At 42.4% G+C, this 23,063-nt stretch overlaps 1 protein-coding gene across 1 annotated transcript; it reads left to right on the forward strand.

The window, feature by feature from the left end:
- Positions 1 to 9,026: 9,026 nt before the first annotated feature.
- Positions 9,027 to 19,749, forward strand: Yars2 (tyrosyl-tRNA synthetase 2). Its single transcript, XM_004663230.2, has 5 exons — positions 9,027 to 9,825; positions 11,075 to 11,242; positions 16,420 to 16,575; positions 16,890 to 17,060; positions 19,465 to 19,749. Exons 1-5 carry the CDS (start codon positions 9,065 to 9,067, stop codon positions 19,622 to 19,624), a joined length of 1,416 nt encoding a protein of 471 aa, XP_004663287.1. The 5' UTR covers positions 9,027 to 9,064; the 3' UTR covers positions 19,625 to 19,749.
- Positions 19,750 to 23,063: the final 3,314 nt, after the last annotated feature.

A 23,063-nucleotide genomic window follows, 5' to 3' on the forward strand; every position in this document is an offset into this window, starting at 1 on the left:
ACTCTTGGAGTTTTCTGGTAGAGTCTTTTGGATTTTATACAGAATTATATTCTCTCCAAATAAGGATTCTTTAACTTTACTCTTTCCTATTTCTGTCCCTTATATTTCCTTTTCTTATTCCTTTGCTCAAACTTCAAGCACTGTGTTGAACCAGAATAGAGAGATTAGACACCCTTCTCTTGTTCCTGATCTTCCTGGGAAGGCTTTGAGTTTTTCTCTAATTAGTATGCTGCTGGTTATATATTTGTCATCCTTGCATCCTGGAATGAAGCCCAGTTGATCATGGTCAGCAATTTTCTTGGTGTATTCTTGAATTCAGTTTGTAAGCATTTTATTGAGAATTGTTTCATCAAAAAGATTTGTCTATAATTTCCTTTTTAAAAAATATTTATTTTTATTTATTTGAGAGAGAAAGAGAATGGGGGGGGGGGGAGACACCAAGGCCTTCAGCTGCTGCAAACAAACTCCAGATGCATGCATGTGCCACCTTGTGCATCTGGCTTACATGGGTTCTGGGGAATTGAACATTGTCCTCTGGGTTTGCAGACACGTGTTTTAACCAACAAGTCATCTCTCCAGGCCATATTTCCTTTTTTTTGCTGTTGTTGTTGTGCCTTTATCTAGCATTATTATCAGGGTAATGCTGGCTTTATGAAATGAGCTATGTGGTGGTTTGCTTCAGGTGTCCCCCATAAACTTAGGTGTTCTAAATGCTAGGTTCCCAACTGATGGAGATTCGGGGATTACCACCTCCTGGAGGCAGTGCATTGTTGGGGGCAGGCTTATGGGATTATTCCCAGTTTCCCCGTACCAGTGTTTGGCACACTCTCCTGTTCCTGTTGTCCACCTTATATTGGCAAGGGGGTGATGTCCACCCTCTGCTTATGCCATCGTTTTCCCTGCCATCGTGGAGCTTCCCCCTCGAGCCTATAAACCAAAATAAACCCCTTTATTCCCACAAGCTGCTCTTGGTTGGGTGATTTCTACCAGCAATGTGAACATGACTGCAACAAGCACAGTAGTGTTCTTTTCCAATTTTTTAGTCTTTTGTTTTTTATTTGTCATATCAATGCCTCTGTCCACATTCATAAGAAACTAACTACGAAAGAAAGCAGAAGTATAATCCAAAATTCTTTCTAATAGGAAATTGAATTTGTACTCTCTATTCATAAAACTATAAAGTTTCTTGGCACTATTTACTTCTAAATAATCAAATGTTTATTACACACCCTTAAGGAGTGTTGGGATTAAAGGCATGTGCCATCACATCTGGCTTGCTTAGTTTTTTGAGTTCTTTGAACCAGATATTAAACCTCTATCAGATGTTGTTGCAGTCAGGTTTGCATTGCTGGCAGAAATTACCCAATCAAGAGCAGCTTGTGGGAAAAAGAGGTTTATTTTGGCTTACAGGCTTGAGAGGGAAGCTCCATTGACAGGGGAAAACCATGGCATGAGCAGAGAGTGGACATCACCCCCTGGCCCACATAAGGTAAACAACAGGAATAGGAGAATATACCAAACACTGGCATGGGGAAACTGGCTATAACACCCATAAACCTGCTCCCAATAATACACTGCCTCCCGGAGGCATTAATTCCCAAATCTCCATCAGCTGGGAACCTAGCATTCAGAACACCTAAGTTTAGGAGGGACACTCAAATCAAACCACCACATTCTGCCCCTGGCCCCCATAAACTGATAACCATTCATGATATAAAATGCAATGCATTCATCCAACTTTAAAATTCCCCATAGTTTTTTATCAATTCCAATGATGTTCATACATCCCCATAGTCCAAGATCTTTTAACTGAGCCATAATACCAAAAAATTACCTCAAAAAAGCCATAATGGTACATAATCAACATTCACATTGCAAAAGATGGCATTGGGCATAGCAAAAAAAAAAAAAAAGGCCAAGCAACACATGATTAAACAGGGCAAAACTAAACTCTGAGGCTCCAAGTCCAACAACTCTAGCCAGTGACAAGTCTCCAAGTCCAATAATTCTAACTAGCAACAAGTCTCTGCAGTTTCAATTCCACCCCTCCAGCTAGGCTATTCACAGTCCTAGAAAACTTCATCGGGGCTGGCAGCTCTCCTTAGCAGCCATCCTGTGGTCCCAGCATCTCCACTGGGTCTCCACTGCAACCCACGGTTCATCCTCATGGCCCCATGGGCTCTCCATGCAGGTATCCAGCAAACCTGCTTCACACTACCCATGGCCATATCCAAAACACAAGACCGTGTTGCAAACTCAATGACCCTCTCTTTCCTGCATTTCTTATACTCCACAATACCAGGTAGGGTACTGATTTGTTAATCCAGGGGAGAATAAAGCAGACTTTGAAGAACAGAACACTCCTTGAGCACCCAGGCCCCTTCAAAAAGAGTCTACATTCTTCCTGTTGCCCCAGTGCAGGTCAGTTGGCTCAATCACAAAGGTTGTAGTCTCTCAATTGCAGCTGAATGGGTAGCAGTTCACCTAAAGATTTCATTTTTCTGTGCCATATCCCTCTGCTCACACTTATGCAAAGCAACCTGGCACAACTTCTCAGGACATGGGCATAACAGCAAGCTTTTCACACAAACTGCCTCTAGCCAAGTCCAAGCAAAGCTCTTTCTCATCCTCATCAGCCAAACCTCACAGTCCATAGTTCTTACTGCATTCAGGTCTTTCAACTCTGACCAGAATAGTCCATCAAGATGTACTTATAGCACTGCAAAGCATCTTTTGGGCCAAGGTTTCAAATCCCTCCACATTCCTCTTGAAAATCAGCTTCAAAAGGCCAAAGCCACACCGTCTGGCGTCTAGCAGCAATCCCACTCCTCGGTACCACTATACTGTTGCAGTAAGGTTTACATTGCTGGTAGAAATCACCCAACCAAGAGCAGCTTGTGGGAAAAAAGAGGCTTATCTTGGCTTACAGGCTTGAGGGGGAAGTTCCATGATGGCAGAGGAAAATGATGGCATGAGCAGAGGGTGGACATCACATCCTGGCCAACATAAGGTGTACAATAGCAACAATGTGCCAATCACTGGCAATAACCCATAATCCCACCTCCAACAATACAATGCCTCCAGGAGGCATTAATCCCCAAATCTCCATCAACTAGCATTCGGAACACCTAAGTTTATGGGGACACCTGAATCAAGCCACCACAGATATATAGAGCAGGTGAAGATTTTTTCCATTCTGTAGATTGTCTATTGATTCTGTTAATGGTTTGCTTAACTGCACAATAGCTTTTTAGTTTCACGTGATCCCAGTGGTTAAGTGTTTGCCTAATTACCTCATTCAGAAAATCTTTCCCTATGCCTATATCTTGGCGTATGCTTTGTACTTTTTCTTCTAGGCATTTTAGATGTGAAACTTATAATAAGGCCCTTAATCTATTTGGAGCTGATTTTTGTATAGGGTGAAAGAAGAGAGTCTAGATTCATTCTTCTACATGTAGTTACCCAGTTTCTCTAGAATCATTTGTTGAAAATGCTGTCTTTTGTGTATTTTTGGTCTTTTGCTCAAAGACAAGGTACCTGTACTTATTAGAAGTTGCACCTCAATCTTTTATTTTTATTCCATTGATCTCTGTGTCTGTTTTTGTGCTGGTATCATGTTGTCATCAATACTATGGCTTTGTAGGATATCTTGAAATAAAGTATGGTGATACTACCAGTAGTATTCTTTTTGCTGGGGACATTTCTGGTTGAGGACTTTTGTCCTTCCATATGAATTTTAAGACTAACTCATGTATTTCTGTGAAGACTGGTACTATAACTTTGATTGGAATTGCACTGACATCGAATCTGCATGTTGATTTTGATTGGATGGCCATTTTCATGGTATTAATTCTATCCATGAGTATGGAAGATTTTTCCACCTTCTTTTATCTTCCTTAATTTCTTTCTTTGGTGTTGTAATGTTTTCACTGTAGAGGTCTTTCACTTCCTTGAATAGGGATATTCTAATATAATTAGTTTTTATGGCTTTTGAAAATGGGGCTGCTTTCCTGATTACTTTCTTTGTATGTTGACCTTATATCCTGCCATTTGATTACAGAGTTTATCAGCTCTAGAAGTTTTTTGGTGGAGTCTTTCAGGTCACTTATGCATTGAATCATATAATCTGAAAATAAAGTTGGTTTGACTTCTCTCTTGCCAGTTTATCCCTTTTATTTCTTTGTCTTGTCTTATTGCTTGAGCTAAGACTTCAAGTGCTATGTTGAATAGCAGTGGAGAGATGGACACCCCTGTCTTATTCCAGACTTTATTGGAAATACTTCAAGTTTTTCTGATTTAGTATTTGATGGTCTTTAACTCTGTTATATACACTACTTATGTTGACATATGGTCTCTCCATCCCTATTCTCTGCAGTGTTTTAATCAGGAAAGGATGTTGTATTTTATTGAAGATTTTTCTCCATCTATTAAAATGATCATGCAATTTCTATCCTTAAGTCTATTTATGTGACATGTTATGTTTATTTAGTTGGCTTAAAGTCAGGGGAAGATTCATGATGGCAGGGTAAAGTATGGCATGAGCAAAATCTGGACACCACCTGTCATAGCAGATGGAAAACAGCAACAGAAGAATAAGCCAAATTCTGAAATGGGGGAGCTGGCTATAATACCCATAAATTCACCCACAACAACACACCTCATCCTTCAAGGTTCCACCTCCCAATTGTCATCAGGTGGGTACAGCCATTCAGATCACATGAGTTTATGGGGGGCATCTAATTCAAATAATCACAATTTGTAAGAACTTTATTGAGAATTTTAAAAATATTTTATTTATTTATTCATTTATTGGGGACAGAGAGAAAGAGAGAGAATGGGTATACCTGGGCTTCTAGCTATTGCAAGTGAAATCCAGACACATGGACCACCTTGTACATTTGGTTTATGTCATTACTGAGGAATGGAATGTGGGTCCTTTGGCTTTGCCAGCAATCACCTTAACCACTAAGCCATCCATCCCTGTTCATGTCCTTTTGAAGTTTGTTGTATATGATTATCATTTGGAATCCTTTACCCAGAGTTTCCTCTATATTGCCTTGGTTTTTGTGTTAGTTGTTTGGCATTGGAATTTGCCCACCTGGAGATAATCCCTTTGTTTTTCCAAGAATGGAGCAACCACAGCTACAGTTGGGCCTGTACTTAGCAGTCTGCTCTGCATTGTTCCTGCTGGGCTTGAGCTGGTGACCTGTACGCAGGTGTGGGTCGGGTAGATTGGGGAGTGCAACCATCGTCAGAGGGCTTACTCCCACCTTCAGGCAGGCAAAGACCAGAGATCTCAATACATAAAGTCAATAAGTACCGCAAGTACCAATTTTGGTCACTTTTTCTTCTTTTTAAAATTTTTTTATTGTTTTTAAGTAAGGTCTCACTCTAGCCCAGGCTGACCTGCAATTCATTATGTAATCTCAGGGTGGCCTCAAACTCACAGATCCTCACACTTCTGCCTCCTGAATGCTGGGATTAAAGGCATGCACCACCATGCCTGGCTGATCATGTTTTCTTTAGTTTTAGTTTCTGAATAAGCAAATTCATATGTCTTTATTTTCAACAGACATATCATAGATGTACAAATTTATGGGATAACATTTTGATAAATGTTAATGTGTAATAATCAAGTTAAAGTAATTGGCATAACACCACTTCAAACATTTATCATTTCCTTGTGTTGAAAATATTCAAAAGCTTCTATTCTAGCTATTTATAAATTGGCTACTTTTTAAAAATATTTTATCTGTGTGAGAGAGAGGGAATTAGCATGCAGGGCCTCCAGGCATTGCAATTGAAACTTCAGATGTGTGTGCCATCTTGTGCACATGTGTGACCTTACACACTTGCATTACCTTGTGAAGCTGGCTTACAGGGGATCTGGAGAGTCAACCATGAGTCTTTAGTCTTCACACGCAAGTGCCTTAACTGCTAAGCCATCTATCCAGCTCATGGCTACCTTTTACATTATTTTTCTTTGCTAAAAATAATTTTATTTTTTATTCAATTGCAAGGGGAGAGAGAGAGAGAGAATGGGCACAGCATGGATTCTTGCCATTGCAAATGAACTCGAGATGCATGTGCCACTTTGTGCATCTGGCTTACATGGGTGCTGGGGCAAGCAGTCTTTGTCAGCAAGTGCCTTTAGTCACTAAGCCATCTCTCCAGCCCCCTTTGCTACCTTGTCTTCATCCAAGTCCAACCCATGAATGTGGTAGTCTCATAAAATTTTAGCCATGGATGTAACCTCAGAATTTGAAAGTCAGCTGAGCATTGTGGCACATGCTTTTAATCCCATCACTCAGGAGGCAGAGGCTGGAGGATCACCATGAGTTTGAGGCCACCCTGAGACTACCTAGTGAATTCCAGGTCAGCCTGGGGTAGAGAGAGATCCTACCTTGGAAAACCAAAATAAATAAATAAAAGAAAAGAAAGTCTAACCTTCTGTTGGTCAAATAACTGGTAGAAAGTATTTGCCAAAATTGTTTTCATTGTTGCAATTACCTTCTCCTTGCTGGGATAAAAGTAGATGATGGTAGGCATGGTGGTGCATGGTTTTAATATCAAAATTCAAGAGTCTGAGGTAGGAGGATCACTGTGAAGTGAGGTCAGCCTAGGGCTATAGAGTAAGTTCCAAGTCAGCCTGGGCTAGAGTGAGACCCTGCCTTGAAAACATGCAAAAAAAAAAAAATTATATATATATATATATCAAAAGAAGCTGATGGGAGGAAAGTTTTTACTTTACCTTTAAATTTCAAGGGAAAGCTTCAAGATGCCTGGAGACAGCATGGCTGAGCAAAGACTAGACATCACCTCTGCCAAAGCTGGTGGAAAACAGCAGTAGGAGAATGACACTATCTCTAGCAAGGGGAGCTGGCTATAACACCCATGAGCCCACTCCCAACAACATACTTCCAGTAGCAAGGCTCTACCTTCCAAATTACCATCAGATAGAGATCAAGTATTCAAAACACACGAGTTTATGGGGGAAAGGAGGAGCCTTTGGATTCAAACCCACCACAATTGTAAGCTATTATCAAGTCTCATGTAGCACCTGCTTTTATGCCACTTTGAATGCCAGACTTGTTACTCACTTATGAAATACAATACTTACGACAAAACAGCCTGGCCTGGAACTCATTATGTAGACCAAGGTGGCCTTGATCTCTCAATCCTCCTTGCTCTACTTAATAAATTCTGAGATAATCAGTGTGAGCCTCTTCTCCAAATCTACTTTTTATGATGACTTGAAGGGATTATAGAGGTGGATCCATGGTAAGGCACTTGTGGCTCAAGCTGGAGTACCTGAGTTCAATTCCTACACCCACATAAAAAGCTGGAAGCCATTGTGGACTGCTGTAATCCCAGCATGCTGATGGTGAAATGGGAGGCAGATAATTGAATTTCTTGGAAGCTCAAATGTGATCCCAGCAAAGAACAGCACAAAGAGAATTCAGAGTGAGAAACCCTGCCTCAAATGAAGTGGAGAGATAAAAGTCCAACCTGAAAGTGGTCCTCTGATCTTTACATATGCAACATGGCACATGCACACCTGCATTTACACACAAACATGTGTGCATGCACACACACAAGTACTAAAAAGTTAAAGATTTTAAAGCAAAATTTAGTCTTCTAAATTTTTTTTTTCCATCATCCATAAAAGTTCTTCATTAAGTATAGGCCATCAAATAACACTGACATGGGTTTACACTTCTGGAAAGAAATAGAATTTCCTGAAGTAATTAAACAATATGAAGTCATGCCATTTCCCAGCCTCATGGCAATAAAAAACAAATTAAATCAAGGGCTGGGGAGATGGCATTGTGGTTAAAGGCTTGCAAAGCATACTAGCCTGGGGTTAATTCTCTAGGACTCAAGTAAACCCAGATGCACAAAGTGGAACATGCATCTGGAGTTCATTTTCAGTGCACCAAGTCCCCTTGCCACTGAAAATGAACTCCAGATGCATGGTTTGTCTCCTCTATGGAGGCATCCCACAGGTAATTACTAGTTTGTAAGTGGATATAACGGCCTGTCTTCTTGCTTCAGTTCTGAGGACTGTGGAAGGAAACCTTAGATCTAGAGCATCCATGTGTTCAGTCTCTCCTTTTTCCCTCCCTCCCCTTTACCTCACACTGCTTCTCACTATTGCAAGTGCGGCCCACAAATGGCACATGTCGACCATCGTTTTGCACACAAAGTGTGATCAAAGAATGTGATATAAGAAAACGTTACAATAAATTCACCATTTTCAGAGTTAAATATAGTAAAAAGGCTTTTTTAAAATGCCCTTATGAATAAGCTTCTACAATGAAACTTTGGAGCTGGGCCATTTGCCCTGGTATAGTTCTCATAGCACCTGGCATCCTGTGGTGAAGTGATTACTGACTGAGATGAATTCAGTTAGGCTGTGTTCTAGTTTAAGTACACAAACATAGGGAGTTATGCATTTAATATAGTGTGTTGACTTTTCTCTCGTCATATCTTGGACAAGACTCACACCGCCATGAGAAATAAACGCGGAGGCTGAGGCCATCATAAACTCTTTATTACTAATTTGTCACAACCTGGGTGAAAAACTTCTATAGCCCCAGGCCTTGAAAGACAACTAACGTTTGTAGAGCTCTTACAACGTGTTAAGTGCTTTCCTTCTCAATCCTCACATTAGGGCGCTTGACCTGCAAAGAATAAGGACCGAGGTGCGATTTCCGAGGAGCCACGTAAGCCAGATACACAAGGTGGCGCACGTATCTGGAGTTCGTTTGGAGGCCCTGGTGTGCCCATTCTCTATCTGCCTCTGTCAATTAAGTAAATAAACAGTCCTCACAACAGCCCTGCGAGACGTGCGGTGTTATAACAATACCCACATTGAGAAGGAATTAACGACGCTTCAAAGAACATGGGGGCTGTGAGGCGGAATCGAGGCAGTCGAGACTCTGGGCACTGCGGAGCACGGAAATCCGTAGCTCAGAAATCGCCTCCTGCCCTGCTCGAGCATGCGCAGAAAGACGACTCGCGGCCCGGCTCGGAAGACCCAGAATTCCCTTCGTCGCTGAAGATGGCGGCGCCCTTGCTCCGCGGCTTGTCTCTGGGCAGGCTGCGGCTCTGGCCCCGGGGGTTGCGGGAGGCGCACTCTAGCGCCCGGGGTCTGCTGGCGGCCCTGAAGGCCCGGGGTCTGTTCAAGGACTTCTTCCCCGAGAGCGGCACGAAGGTGGAGCTCCCCGAGCTCTTCGAGCGCGGCAGGGCGGGCTCCTCCCCGCAGACCGTGTACTGCGGCTTCGACCCCACGGGCGACTCGCTGCACGTGGGGCATCTGCTGGCGCTGCTGGGCCTGTTCCACTTCCAGCGAGCCGGCCACAACGTGATCGCGTTGGTGGGCGGCGCCACGGCGCTCGTGGGCGACCCCAGCGGCCGGGCCCAGGAGCGCGAGGCGCAGCGCGCTGACCGCGTCCGGGCCCACGCGCGCGCCCTGCGCCGCGGCCTCGAGGCCCTGGCCGCCAACCACGAGCGGCTCTGCGCCGAGCGGCGCGCCTGGGGCACCTTCACCGTCCTGGACAACTCCGCCTGGTACGACACGCAGCCCCTGGTGGACTTTCTGGCCACGGTGGGCAGACACTTCCGCATGGGCACGCTGCTGAGCCGACTGAGCGTGCAGACCAGACTCAAGAGCCCCGAGGGCATGAGCTTGACCGAGTTCTTCTACCAGGTGCTCCAGGCCTACGACTTCTATTACCTGTTCCAGCGTTACGGATGCCGCGTCCAGCTAGGCGGGTCTGATCAGCTGGGCAACATCGTGTCTGGATACGAATATATCCACAAGTAAGCGCTTTAGACCCCTTTGAAACCCGAGGACCAGTAATATGCACACCAGTAATCTTTGCTCCTCCCTCCGACCCCCAATATGCCGTAGACTGACCCCAAGAGTCTCTTCTCCTGAGCTAAATTCCTAACCCTGCCTGTAATTTTTCATGGAAAATGTAGGATACTGGCTTTCGGTCAGTCCCTTGTTGGTTTTATTTTTCAGTGACACTGGCGAGCGAGCAATAAGAGGCCCAATTAAGAACATAATGTTGGAACGCTACTGAAAATAGGCCACTAGTCCAGATTGGGATTTCTGGGTTTCCCTAAATTAACTCTGTAACTTGAGAAATTTGTTTCCATCTGCAGGTAACTGGCCACTGTTTAGTGGTCCTTTCGTCAGTTTAGCTTATCACCTTCTATGAAACTAGCTCTAGTGCCCAGTTGGCATCTCATTATTTGTTTTTTGGCAACTCCACGTGTTTGCCAAGCAGTGTAGATTTTTTTTTTAAATTTTTTATTTATTTATTTGAGAGCGACAGACACAGAAAGACAGATAGAGGGAGAGAGAGAGAATGGGCGCGCCAGGGCTTCCAGCCTCTGCAAACGAACTCCAGACGCGTGCGCCCCCTTGTGCATCTGGCTAACGTGGGACCTGGGGAACCGAGCCTTGAACCGGGGTCCTTAGGCTTCACAGGCAAGCGCTTAACCGCTAAGCCATCTCTCCAGCCCCAGTGTAGATTTTAATGGCGCTTTCTTGGAAAGGTGGAGTACAGGGCTCTCAAACTCCACAAAGAAAAACTCATTTCTTAAACTTTTTTTTTTTTATTAGAGAAAGAGAATGGGTGTACCAGGGCCACTGCAAAAGAACTCCAGGCACATGGGCCACCATGTACACCTGACTTATGTAGGTACTGGGGATTCGAACCTGGGTCCTAAGGCAAGCACCTTAACTGCTAAGCCGTGTCTCCAATGTGCAAAACTTATTCTTAAGAACAATCCCTTAGATGTTTCTGGTGCCTCTTCATCCAGTTTTGTCTCCTTTTCCCACCTGAAGCTTCAAGAACCACTTGCACTTGGCTTGCCTAGAAGCATTCGTGCAGTTCAGGCTGGCAAATAGGACTATAAAGTGAGGGTTGTTTCAGCATATAAGGGTGGAATCCAGACTTAGGTGGGGAAGGGAGTTTCCATGCAGTAAGTGATCAGGCTCAAATCCCAACGCTGAATGGTGACACTGCTTGTGCTTTCAGCATGTCGTGAATGTCTTTAGGTTGACTGGAGAAGATGTATTTGGAATCACTGTCCCTCTGATTACAAGTACAACTGGAGCCAAACTGGGAAAGTCTGCTGGCAATGCTGTTTGGCTGAACAGGGAGAAAACGTCTCCATTTGAATTGTATCAATTCTTTGTCAGACAGCAAGATGATGCTGTGGAAAGGTGAGTTTTTAATTGTTGGCTGAGAAAGTACAGGGTTATGATACAGTTTTCGACACTGAATCTTGTTTTTTCTACTTATGTTCTGTTTAAGGTATATAAATCATTGTGTCACCAATCTTGTAATTCAACTCTATGTTAGAAAAAGGTTTGGGGGCCAGTACTAGGAATTGAACCCAGGGCTCACTCGTGTTAGGCAGGTGTTCTATCATTGAGCTACACCATAGCCCTTTAAAATTTTTTTGTTGCAGGGCGTGGTGGCGCACGCCTTTAATCCCAGCACTTGGGAGGCAGAGGTAGGAGGATCTCTGTGAGTTCGAGGCCAGCCTGAGACTACATAGTGAATTCCAGGTCAGCCTGGACTAGAGTGAGACCTTACCTCGAAAAGCAAAAAAAAACCCAATTTTTTTTGTTGTTGTTGTTTTGGAACCAGGCTGTTTTAAAAAACTGTCTTGGCTAGTCTTAACTCTTTCCATGTAAATCTTCAAATGTCAAGTTCTACCAGAAAGAGAAAAGGCTTGAATTCCATTAGGACTTAGATACCATGCCTAACATGTTTTGTTTTTGTCTGTTTTCTTAATGTTCATTTATAGGTTTTTGTTGGGTTCTTTTTGCATGTTTGTTTGTTTTTCAAGGGAATGTCTAGCTCTAGCCCAGGCTGACCTGGAATTCACCATGTAATCTCAGGATGGCTTCAAAATCATGGTAATCCTCCTACCTCTGCCTCCCAAGTGCTGGGATTAAAGGCACATGCTACCACACCCGGCCTTTTTTTTTTTTTTTCTTGAGTCAGGTTCTCCCACTAACCCAGGCTGACCTCTGTCTCACAAGGATCCTCCTACCTTAGCCTTCTGAGCTCTAGGATTAAAGACACACAGGTATAATTATTTATATTTAAATATATATTAAATATTCATAATTAAATATTTGAAATCATTTTTATTATTAATTTGCAAGGGAAGAGAGAAAGAAAGAATATGAATGGGCATACCAGGGCCTCTCACCACTGCAGAAAAAAACCTCCCAATGCATGTACCACTTTGTGTGTGTATCTGGGCTTATATGGGTAGTGAGGAATCAAACTCAGGTTGTTAGGCTGAAACCTGGGACATTAGGCTCTACAGGCAAGTGCCTGAACTGCTGAGCCATCCCTCCAGTCCCCTTTTTCATTTTGAGACAGGGTCTCATGTATTCCAGAGTAGCCTCAATCTCATTGTGTAGTTGGGGATGACCCTGAACTTCTGATCTCCCTGCTTCCACTCTCTAGTGCTGGGATCATAGGTGTGTACCACTGTGACCAATTTATGTGGTGTTAGGGATTGAATTCAGTGTCACACGTGCTAGGCAAGCATTGACGTTCATTCCTGGCCTCGAAATCATTTATTTCTTATAAAACACAATAATTTTAATCTGTCCAATACCAGACATTTCCCTTAGAAAAGCAAAACCCATTCATATTGAATACAGAGAAACTTTATGACTACCAAGCATTATAATTTTCTTTAAAGTAATATTTTAGTGGCATATGATTTGTTGTCCTTTGGTTGATTGCTAATATTGAGCTCTATGAAGTTTCAGAACTGAAAGAAACTAAATTTCTGGGTGTAACTTTATTACCAGTGGTTTCAAATGCTATGTATTTGAGCTGGGCGTGGTGGCGCATGCCTTTAATCCCAGCACTCAGGAGGCAGAGGTAGGAGGATCACCATGAGTTCGAGGCCACCCTGAGAATACAGAGTGAATTCCAGGTCAGCCTGGGCTAGAGTGAGACCCTACCTCAAAAAAAACAAAAAACAAAAAAGCTATGTATTTATTCAAAAACTTGCCAGGTGCCTCGTGTGTGGGGCCTGGCCTATGTTATGAACAAGATGGACAAGGGTTCTCTGCATGAAGCTTGAAGTAGATGGCTGAAAGGTTAGACAAGTGAACAAAGGAAGAGTACAGAGATCTGAAAGAGGTGTGTGTTAGCCATGACCCAAGATGACTCCAGTGACCCTTGCCTTATGCCCTTCAATAGTCTTCTTACACATTCACTGTTCAAGCATGTTGACATCAGCAGAATACCGTGAAGCTAGTGATATGTAAATTTCCTGGAACATTCTCTAGAGAAGGCAGTTGTCATGTGATGATGACACCCAAGCAACTCTATGGAGATGGCCATGTCACATGCAACTGAGGCTCCTGACAACAGCCAGTAGGACCTGCTGGCCTTACGATTGACCCTCCCCATCCTGATGTCCCAACCCCTATTCAAGCTTTCAGAAGATGGCGTCCCTGAGTGACATCTTGTGGCCTCATCAGAGACCCTGAGCCACAGCACATAGTTAAGCCCCCCTTAAATTCTCACAGGAAAATGAATGTTGGTGGTTTTTAATCATGAGCTTCTGAGGTGTTTTGTTATACAGAAATATGTAACTAATGCTAGAATTCTAAGTGAGAAATCTTTCACATAGAAGCAAATGAGTTTAAGAAATGGCCCAAAAGCCAGTGTGGCTGGAGGTTGTGGGGAAGGGAGATGATAGGAGACTCCTATTAATGACCTGTTTTTCAGACATAGTCATGTTCCCTTTCCAGAGGTAGTTTTGTATAAAGAATGTGAGGACGCAGGACCAACTAGCTCCTATTCTGTTCGTCTACACTGGTTAGCAAGCAATGAATTCTGCAGCAGACATAGCTGCGTATCATCATCCACTTTAGTTCACTTCTGACACTGTCCTTGGATATCAGTTCCACAGGATGAGAACATCAGATCTTAAGACTGCCTTTGTCCCCTTCGAATGCCACCTACCAGCCCTCAATTGTGAACTTGTGCTTTGGGATTAACCAGGTGTGAACTGGGGCTCCCTTGACCCTTCCTTAGCTTAGTTAATTTGTGCAAGGAGTTTACAGTATTCAGGAAAACACCATGCAGGGCTACAATGGTTCTTTCTTTCTCCTCCCACCCCCCAAGGTAGGTCTCATTCTAGCCCAGGCTGACCTGAATTTACTATATAGTCTTAGGGCAGCCTCAGACTCTTCAGTGCTGGGATTAAAGGTGTGCACCACTCCGCCCAGCTTTTCTATTTTTTTTTTTCATGGTGAATGATATATATGTGTTAGACTTTTTAAAAAAGATACTGGGCATGCCAGGCCTTTAGCCACTACAAATGAACTCCAGATGTATGCACCACTAAGCCATCTCTACAGCCCATGTTAGACTTTTTATTGACAACCTCCATACACATACAGACAGTATACAATTATTATAAGCCCCTCCCACCACCCTTTCTTTACTCCCTCAAACATCCCCTCTTTACCAAATCCTTTCTTACCAGCTAATCTCTCTTCTATTTTGATGTCATCATTTCCCCCTCATATTATGCAGGTCTTGTGTAGGGTAGCATCAGCCAACATGAAGTCACAAGTGTCGTGGCCATTTTGTGTCTAGAAGGCAGGATTGCAAAGCACTCCTCCCCTTCCTGTGACTCTTAAATTCCTTCCACCACCTCTTCTGCAATGGTCTTTGAACCTTGGAAAGGGTGATAGTGATGTCTCACTTTGTACTGAACACTCCACTCTCTCTTCTTGGCACTTTAATGATCAGTTTTCAGTCTCCCCAGTGTTCATACCATCTGAAGAGAGAAGCTTCTCTAACCAAAAGTGAGAGCATCATTAGTATATGGGCCTAAACATAAGTATTAGAGGGTACTGTGGTGGGCATAATACATCACTTTAGCCAGACAGCAATTACAGTTTCTCCCTAGAGCTTATGCCCTCCCCAGCCATAGGCTTTTGATTAGAATTTCAGTACCAGGTATGAATTCCCCTGTGAAGTGGGCCTCAAATCCAATCAGAGAACACATGGTTTCCCCCATAACAGACATACTGCCATTGTACCAGTTGGCACATTTGGCCAGGCTGGCCAGATGTAAAACTTCAAAAGGAAGCCTTTTTTTTTTTTTTTTTTGCAAAAGGTAATATTTTTAAAATAAATCAGCACATATAGTTTTATTTACCTCTTAACTTTGCTGAGTCTTTAAACCTTTTTGTAGGGCCAGGGAGATGGTTGAAAAGGGGTAAGACTGCTTGCCACACAAACATGAGGGCCTAAGACAGCCTGAGTTTAATTCCCAGCACGCATATGAAAAGCCAGGAGTGCCCTGATAAGGGCAGATGAGACCAGAGATGGGGCTTGCCAGTCTGACCAAGAATGGCAGCTCTGAGTTTAGTGAGACGCTGTATCTCAAGGAAATAGCATGGAAGAACAGTAGAGCAGGGCACCCAACATCCTCCTCTGGCCTCCACACACTTGCATATGGGGGGTGCATACCTGCACATGTGCATACAGTATACATGCACACGTGCATACAGTATACATACACACGGTACAGCAACAGCAAGATGAGATCAACCTTGTTGTAAATCACAGCCTTTGAGCAATATAATTTAGAAAGCCACAGAAGCCATTGTGAAATACCTAATTGTGTTTGTTTCATTAGTCCCTGCTCTTGAGTCTAATAAAGCATGGAGTCTTTCTTAACCTTAATAAACTCACTCACTTTACTTCATTCTGGTACATCCTGAATTCTCTAGGTGTAGTCAGTAATCTGGCTTGAGTAGAGGTCCCTAAAGGGGAAGGGAACTGCTCAGGGTGCTTGGCGGCTGTGTCAGGCCATCTCCTGCACATCTCTGTTGACAATGCCAAGTGCTGGTAAGAATGTTCCAAGGTGGTGGGAGAGTAAACTTACAGATCTACTCAGAAAGGATGCATATAGATTTAATAATTATCTCTTGTCAAGGAAGGGTTGTGATGGGGATGGAGCCTTCATATATATCTGTACCATTTTGTTGCTTTAAAAAAATATTTGATGGGAGGCAGAGGTGGGTGGATTGCCGTTGAGTTTGAGGCCACCCTGAGACTAATTCCAGGTCAGCCTAGGCTAGAGTGAGACTCTTCCTCGAAAGACCACACACACAAATACGTATTTTGAGAGAGAAAGAAAGTACGAGTGCACCAGGGACTCCTGCCACTGCAAATGAACACATTCACTACTTTGGCGCCTGAGGGTATATTTTAAGTACATTCTACATGTTTTCATATTTACAAATAAACAAGAGTGGGATTTTTTTTTTTAAAGGGTAGAGGAGCTGGAAATATAGGTATATGATACAAATGTGACACTTTATTTCTTGTCCCAAAGGTACCTGAAGCTCTTCACTTTTCTGCCCCTTCCAGAGATTGACAGTCTTATGCAGCTGCATGCCAAAGAACCAGAAAAGCGGGTTCCTCAGAAGCGACTTGCTGCAGAAGTAACAAAACTTGTGCATGGACCAGAAGGGCTGGATTCTGCTAAAAGGTAACCTGTAGAATAGTTAATATTTCATGAAGCTTAGTTGATAGACCCAGGAAAATTTACAGTGTTTTTGGATTTTCTTGTTCATTACTACAAACAAGGTTTGTTAATATTTGGTATAAATACTTTACATAGTGCTAATTATTAGGTTATCTTGGATTTTGTGAGTTATGCAAGAATAGATGCTGTTTCTAAACTTTGCAGAGTGGACAGTGAGCACTCTGCAATTGGCTGGTAGGTGTGTGTCAGTATGTTCATTACGGAACATGGATGTCATTAAGCATTCCCATGTCAAATGCTTGTCAAATGTTTTCCAGGTGTACACAAGCCCTGTATCATAGTAGCATAGATGCACTTGAGCTCATGTCTGATCAAGAGTTAAAAGAATTATTTAAAGAAGCTTCATTTTCTGAATTAGTTCTTGATCCTGGAACAAGTGTCCTAGATACATGTCGCAAAGCAAATGCCATTCCAGATGGTCCCCGAGGGTAAGATTTAACTTTCTGATTATTAATTAATTCACCATGAAACTTTATAGTTCACAGCATGTTTCCAGAGAGTGTTTTTTTGGTAATAATTTAAGGACATCTTGTTTGCAGAAGCTAGGTTAATTCAAGAGTAAAGTAAAACCTAGAATACTTATTAGAAAGTACTTTAAACTTGCTGTAATGTCCAGTGCTTCCTGTACTGGAACTTGGTTAAGTTGGTATTTTCCTAGCATTAGAAGTCTTGCGAGACAGTTCATTAAATGTACTGAAATCAGTCAGCTCATGTATTTGGTTACGTACATGAAAAGATGTGCATATCTCTTTCATACTCAAGCTGTATCTTTAGTTTTGGGAGGACATGAGAAATTACCCAACCTGTTAAAACTACTAGTTGAACCCGGGCATAGCGGTGCACAAGAGGCGGAGGTAGGAGGATCGCCATGACTTCAAGGCCACCCTGAGACTAAGTAGTGAATTCTGGTCAGCCTGGGCTAGAGAAAGCCCCTACTTCAAAAACAAAACAAAAAGTTAATTAATAATAATAGTTGAATTTATGAAAATTAAATGAGCATAACAGATGAGCAATGAACATAGGTTTATAGGCTGTGCAGTACTCCCCAAGGAACTGTACTTTTCTTACAAAGTACATAGAATATTATAATCCCTTAATTCTGCTGAATTACTAGGATATTTTTGCTCCACAAGAAGTAATTTGGCATGTAATTGACATTTATCCATTTGTAATTGAACAAACTGACCCTGTACCTCTTTGGAACTGTGTGCACAAAATCATACCATCATTTGCTTGTGGTTGTGAGGAATAGCGATTCCTATAGCTGCTGTTCCTCCACTTGTCTTGGGTTCTTTGCCTCTGCCCTAAATGAGCTATAGGTTCCCGGAGTAGAGATGCCATCCTATTTGATTAATCCCTAATAGGCTGCCTTACTTGAGATGCACAAAATTTGAGGTCAGTCACATACTCCCCAACAGGGAGTTACTGGTTTTAAGAATTTTCTTCTGAACTTGTCTCGTGTGTTTGCTGCTTACTTCACCCAGATTCAGCCAGGGTTCTAAGTAATACTCATTGTGTATGTACGTTATGTTTTTTGAGGGGTTTTTTTTTGTTGTTTTTCTTCAAGATATGGTCTCACTCTAGTTCAGGCTGACCTAGAATTCACTATGTAGTCTAGGGTGGCCTCGAACTCAAGGCGATCCTCCTACCTCTGCCTCCCAAGTGCTAGGATTAAAGGTGTGTGCCACCACGCCCACCCTCATTGTATTTTTCATATTATATAAACCAGATAGTATTGTTCTGTGTATGTGAAGATGATGTGATAGGTTAACAGCCTACATTAACATCTACTTTCGAAGGATACTGCTCCAATGCTAAGTACCACTACTTTATTACTGTTCATTTATTTGTCATTATCTTTGTGACAGTATTTATATTCAGCACAAAGTAAATAACTATTGACTTCATTGGATAAACAACAGTAAACATAAACCAACTACTGATTTTCCATTTATGAAATCAACCAATTTTATTATTTTTTTTCTTTTAAAGCTATTTGCATAGTCTATGAATTTAGTAATTTGCATAGATTTTCCAGGTTTGTAATCAGATTTCCTAAAGATTCCAAAGGATAGTTGGTACCTGTCTGATGGATAGCATACTTTTAAAAGCAGCACTGCTCTTTTATTTCTAGAAGTTACTATTCTGTGAAGTTTTTACCCCCAAGATGAGCAAGAAACTTCCAAGACAGTGTACTTCCATTATTCTTTTCCTGTTCACCTTAATTTCTAAATCCACAATCAACTGACTAGTTCTGTTAAGAGTGGAGATAGCTCAGACTGGTGGTATAAACCTATAATCCTAGCTACTCATGAGGTTAAGGCAGGAGGAACACAAGTTTTAATAGACCCTATCTCAAGAAGTGATAAGAGGGCTGGGCACACGCCTTTAATCCCAACACTTGGGAGGTGGGGGTAGGAGGATCATTGTGAGTTTGAAGCCAGCTTGAGAGACTACATAGTCAATTCCAGGTCAGCCTGGACTAGAACAAGATTCTACCTAGAGAGAGAGAGAGAGAGAGAAAAGAAGTTAACAAGAGGGCTGGGGTATACAGCCCAGTGTTACAGTGCTTGCCTAGCATTCATGAGGAGGGCTGTGAGGTAGACAAAAGAGCGGTAAGATTGCAAGCTCCTTATTTGACAGGAAATGTCCTGATGCCTTACATCTGTTTCCTTAAAGGGAAGCAAAATCTCTGTGAACATGAAGGTAACGCTCCATTGCTAAATGCTTTCAGCTGGAGTCTGAAATTTAAGTCAGTGTATTTTTTTGGCGGGGGGACCAGTAAGTCAAGGAAGATTGAATCTCTAGTTACTAAACATCTCTTTTTTTCAGGTATCGGATGATAACAGAAGGTGGAGTCAGTATAAATCACAGACAGGTAACAAATCCTGAGAGCGTGTTAGTTATTGGACAACATATTCTCAAGAATGGACTTTCCTTACTTAAAATAGGGAAAAGGAATTTTTACATTATAAAATGGCTTCAGTTGTAAAAACTTTGTTCAAAATTTGTCATTTATTCTCAAAACATGAAATGTTGGCCAAAAAAGTATGATTGCATATACACTAGACTTCCTCCGTGTAATTATTTTTAAGTTAATAAATAAGGTGCTATTAAGCTGTGGCTTATTTCTTCATGAAATAACTCTTTCCTGTCCTGTCCTGTTCTTGTTTGAGTTGATGAGAAAAGTACAATGAAACCAAGTAAGCAAGCCAGGCTCATGGCTGTAGTCCCAGTATTTGGGAGGGTTGAGATAAGAGGAAGTTCAAGGCCAGCTTTGGCTACAGTGAGACCCTGCCACAAAGAATGAAAAGGAAGAAGGAAAAGGAAGTCTTAAGGCATTGTGGGTACTTTCAGGGCACGAGTGTCACAGTTCTTATGAAATAGGTGTCTACCTCTAGAATCCCTATTAGAGATGGGAAATCTGCTGGAAACATACATTTTTTACTTGTCTAAGAAGCAAATAAGAGTTCTCAGAAAAGCAAAAAAGGAGAGCTGAGAAGATAGCTCACTAGGTAAAAGTGCTTGCTGTACAAGCATGAAGGCCTCAGTTTGATCTCCGATACCTAAAGGCTGGGTGTGAGGGCTGGAGAGATGGCTCAGTAGTTAGAGGTACTTGCTTGCAAAGCCTGACAGCCCAGGTTTGGTTGCCCAATAGCCCACATAAACCAGATACACAAAGTGATATGTGTGTCTGGAGTTCGTTTTAGCACCAGAAGCCTGACAGGTCCACTCTTGTTCTCAAATAAAATATATATTTTTTAAGCTGGGTGTAGCACACCGTTAAACTTTCTTGTAGGGAGCAAAAAGAATTACTGGGGTTTGACGACCAGCCAGTATGGTGAGAAATGGCAGTTCTGGGCTACAGAGATAGCTTAGCAGTTACTTGCCTCTGAAGCCTAATGACTCAAGTTTGATTCTCCAGGTTCCATGTAAGCCAGACACTGTCACACGAGCATGCAAGGTTGCACATGCGCACAGGGGCGCATGCATCTGGAGTTCTGATGGCAGTGGCTGGAGGCCCTGGCAGGCCAATTCTCTCTCACACACCTGCATATTTTAAAAAATGTGGGGGGGCTGGACAGATGGCTTAATAGTTAAGGCATTTACCTGCAAAGCCAAAGGATCCCAGTTTGATTCTCCAGGACCCACGTAAGCCAGATGCACAATGGGGTGTGTGCGTCTGGAGTTTGTTTACAGTGGCTGAAAGCCTTGGCGTGCCCATTCTCTCCCTCCCTCTTTCTCTCTGCCTCTTTCTCTGTACCAAATAATATATATATATATATATATATATATTTTTTTTTTTTAAAGGTAATCTGTTGGGCTTGCCTCCAAAAAAAAAAAAAAAGGAAAATGGCAATTATAAGGTCAGTGAAACTCCCTCAAGGAAATAAAGCACTAAAGAAAACAACTGGGGGCTGGAGAGATGGCTTAGCGGTTAAGCACTTGCCTGTGAAGCCTAAGGACCCCGGTTCGAGGCTTAATTCCCCAGGTCCCACGTTAGCCAGATGCACAAGGGGGCACATGCATCTGGAGTTCGTTTGCAGTAGCTGGAAGTCCTGGCGCGCCCATTCTCTCTCTCTCCCTCCCTCCTTCTCTGTCGCTCTCAAATAAATAAAAATAAAAAATTTTTTTTTACAAAAAGAAGACAACTGACCTTTGCCTTTGATCTCACATTGGGTGTGCACATCTGGACACACACACCGAAATAAATTTTTAAAAAAATTGATGAGGTGGTTAACATTTGAACTCATAGTGAGAGGGACTGGGAAGGTGGCTTAGCAGTTAAAGGTGCTGCCAAGCCTACCAGCCCAGTTCATATCCTTAGTCACCCATGTAAATCTTAGGCAGGCATTCATTTGCAGTGGCAAGAGATCTGGCACACACATGTGCAAATAAATAAAAATTTTTAAAAGTCTTAGAAAGCATCAAGGAAACTATCCATACTTCACTTCAAATTTTAAATACTATTTTTAACGCCTTTGCTTGTGTTTTAATATTGTTTACTCACAGTCTCTTTCTGTTTTATGGATCATTTTTTGTCAGTGCTACCCTAAGGTAGCAGTACTTTTCTAAGTTCAGAAACTTTGTTAGTTTCAACCTCTGTTCCCAAGCAGATTGTAATGAGGTAAGCTCAGTTTAAGAAATCGGCTGGAGATGGCTCAGCAGTTAAAGGCACTAGTTTGCAAAGTCTAATAGTCTGGGTTCAATTCCCCAGTACCCATGTACAGACAAGTGCACAAAGTGGTGCATATGTCTGGAGTTCATGTGCAGTGACAAGAGGCCCTGGCATGCCCGTACTCTGCCTCTTTCAAATAAATGAAAATATTTTTTTTCCTAAGAAACTTCTGGTTAGGCTGGAGAAGTGACTTATCAGTTAAGGTGCTTGCCTGCAAGCCAAAGGGCCTGTTTGACTTCTCTAGGACCCAAATAAGCCATAGGTACAAAGTGGAGCATGCATCTGGAATTTGTTTGCAATGGCTGGAGATCCTAGTGTGCCCATTCTCTCTCTCTCTCAAATATTTTAAGTTAAGGAACCAAAGAAAGGAAGATACTTTAAAATATGTAACAATTATGGGTTAGAGATAGATGGCTTAGCAGTTAGGGTGTGCCTGTGAAGCCTAAGGACCCAGGTCCAATTAATTCTCCAGGTCCCATGTAAGCCAGATGCACATGGCGGCACATGTGTCGAGTTCATTTGCAGTGGCCTGAAGCCCTGGCGTGCCCATTCTTACTCTTTCTCTCTCTGACTGACTCAAAAATAAAATCTTAATATATGTAAATATATATATATATATTCATAAACATGCATTAGGAAGACATAAAAAACAAAGGGAGGGCTGGAGAGATGGCTCAGAAGTTAAGATGATTGCTTGGCAAAGCCTGACAGCCTAGGTTTGATTTCCCCAGTGCCCACAGAAAGCCAGGTGCACAAGGTGATGCTTTAGTCTGGGGTTTGTTTGCAGTGACAAAGAGGCCCTGGTGTGCACGTCCTCTCGCTCTCACCCTTTCCATGCGTGCATGCATGTATGTGTGTGTGTGTGTGTGTGTGTGTGTGTGTGTGTATTATATATACTTTTTTTTTGGAGGTAGGTCTCACTATATAGCTCAGGCTGACCTGGAATTCACTCTGTTGTCCCAGAGTGGCCTTGAACTCACGGTAATCCTCCTACCTCTGCCTCCCAAGTGCTGGGATTAAAGGTGTGCACCACCACACCCGGCCCCTACCTCTGCCTCCCAAGTGCTGGGATTAAAGGTGTGCACCACCACGCCCGGCAAATATGTTTTTAAAAAAGAGAAATTTTCAGATGAAATATAAAGAATTTGGAATCAAGACTGAGTTCAGTTTTACATACATTAGGCAAGTAAGCAATTCTCCAGAACTACTTCTGTATCTGAAAAACCAAGTAGTATCCTTCCTCTGAAAACCA

The sequence above is a fragment of the Jaculus jaculus genome, chromosome 5, assembly GCF_020740685.1.
Source record: "Jaculus jaculus isolate mJacJac1 chromosome 5, mJacJac1.mat.Y.cur, whole genome shotgun sequence".
Lineage (NCBI taxonomy): Eukaryota > Metazoa > Chordata > Mammalia > Rodentia > Dipodidae > Jaculus > Jaculus jaculus.

Excerpts from the sequence above, each read along its gene's own strand:
- Yars2 (XM_004663230.2), top strand. The coding sequence starts at position 9,065 with ATGGCGGCGCCCTTGCTCCGCGGCTTGTCTCTGGGCAGGCTGCGGCTC. Across the intron at positions 16,576-16,889 it reads GGGCTGGATTCTGCTAAAAG|GTGTACACAAGCCCTGTATC; the intron begins GTAACCTGTAGA and ends AATGTTTTCCAG. Across the intron at positions 17,061-19,464 it reads ATTCCAGATGGTCCCCGAGG|GTATCGGATGATAACAGAAG; the intron begins GTAAGATTTAAC and ends TCTTTTTTTCAG.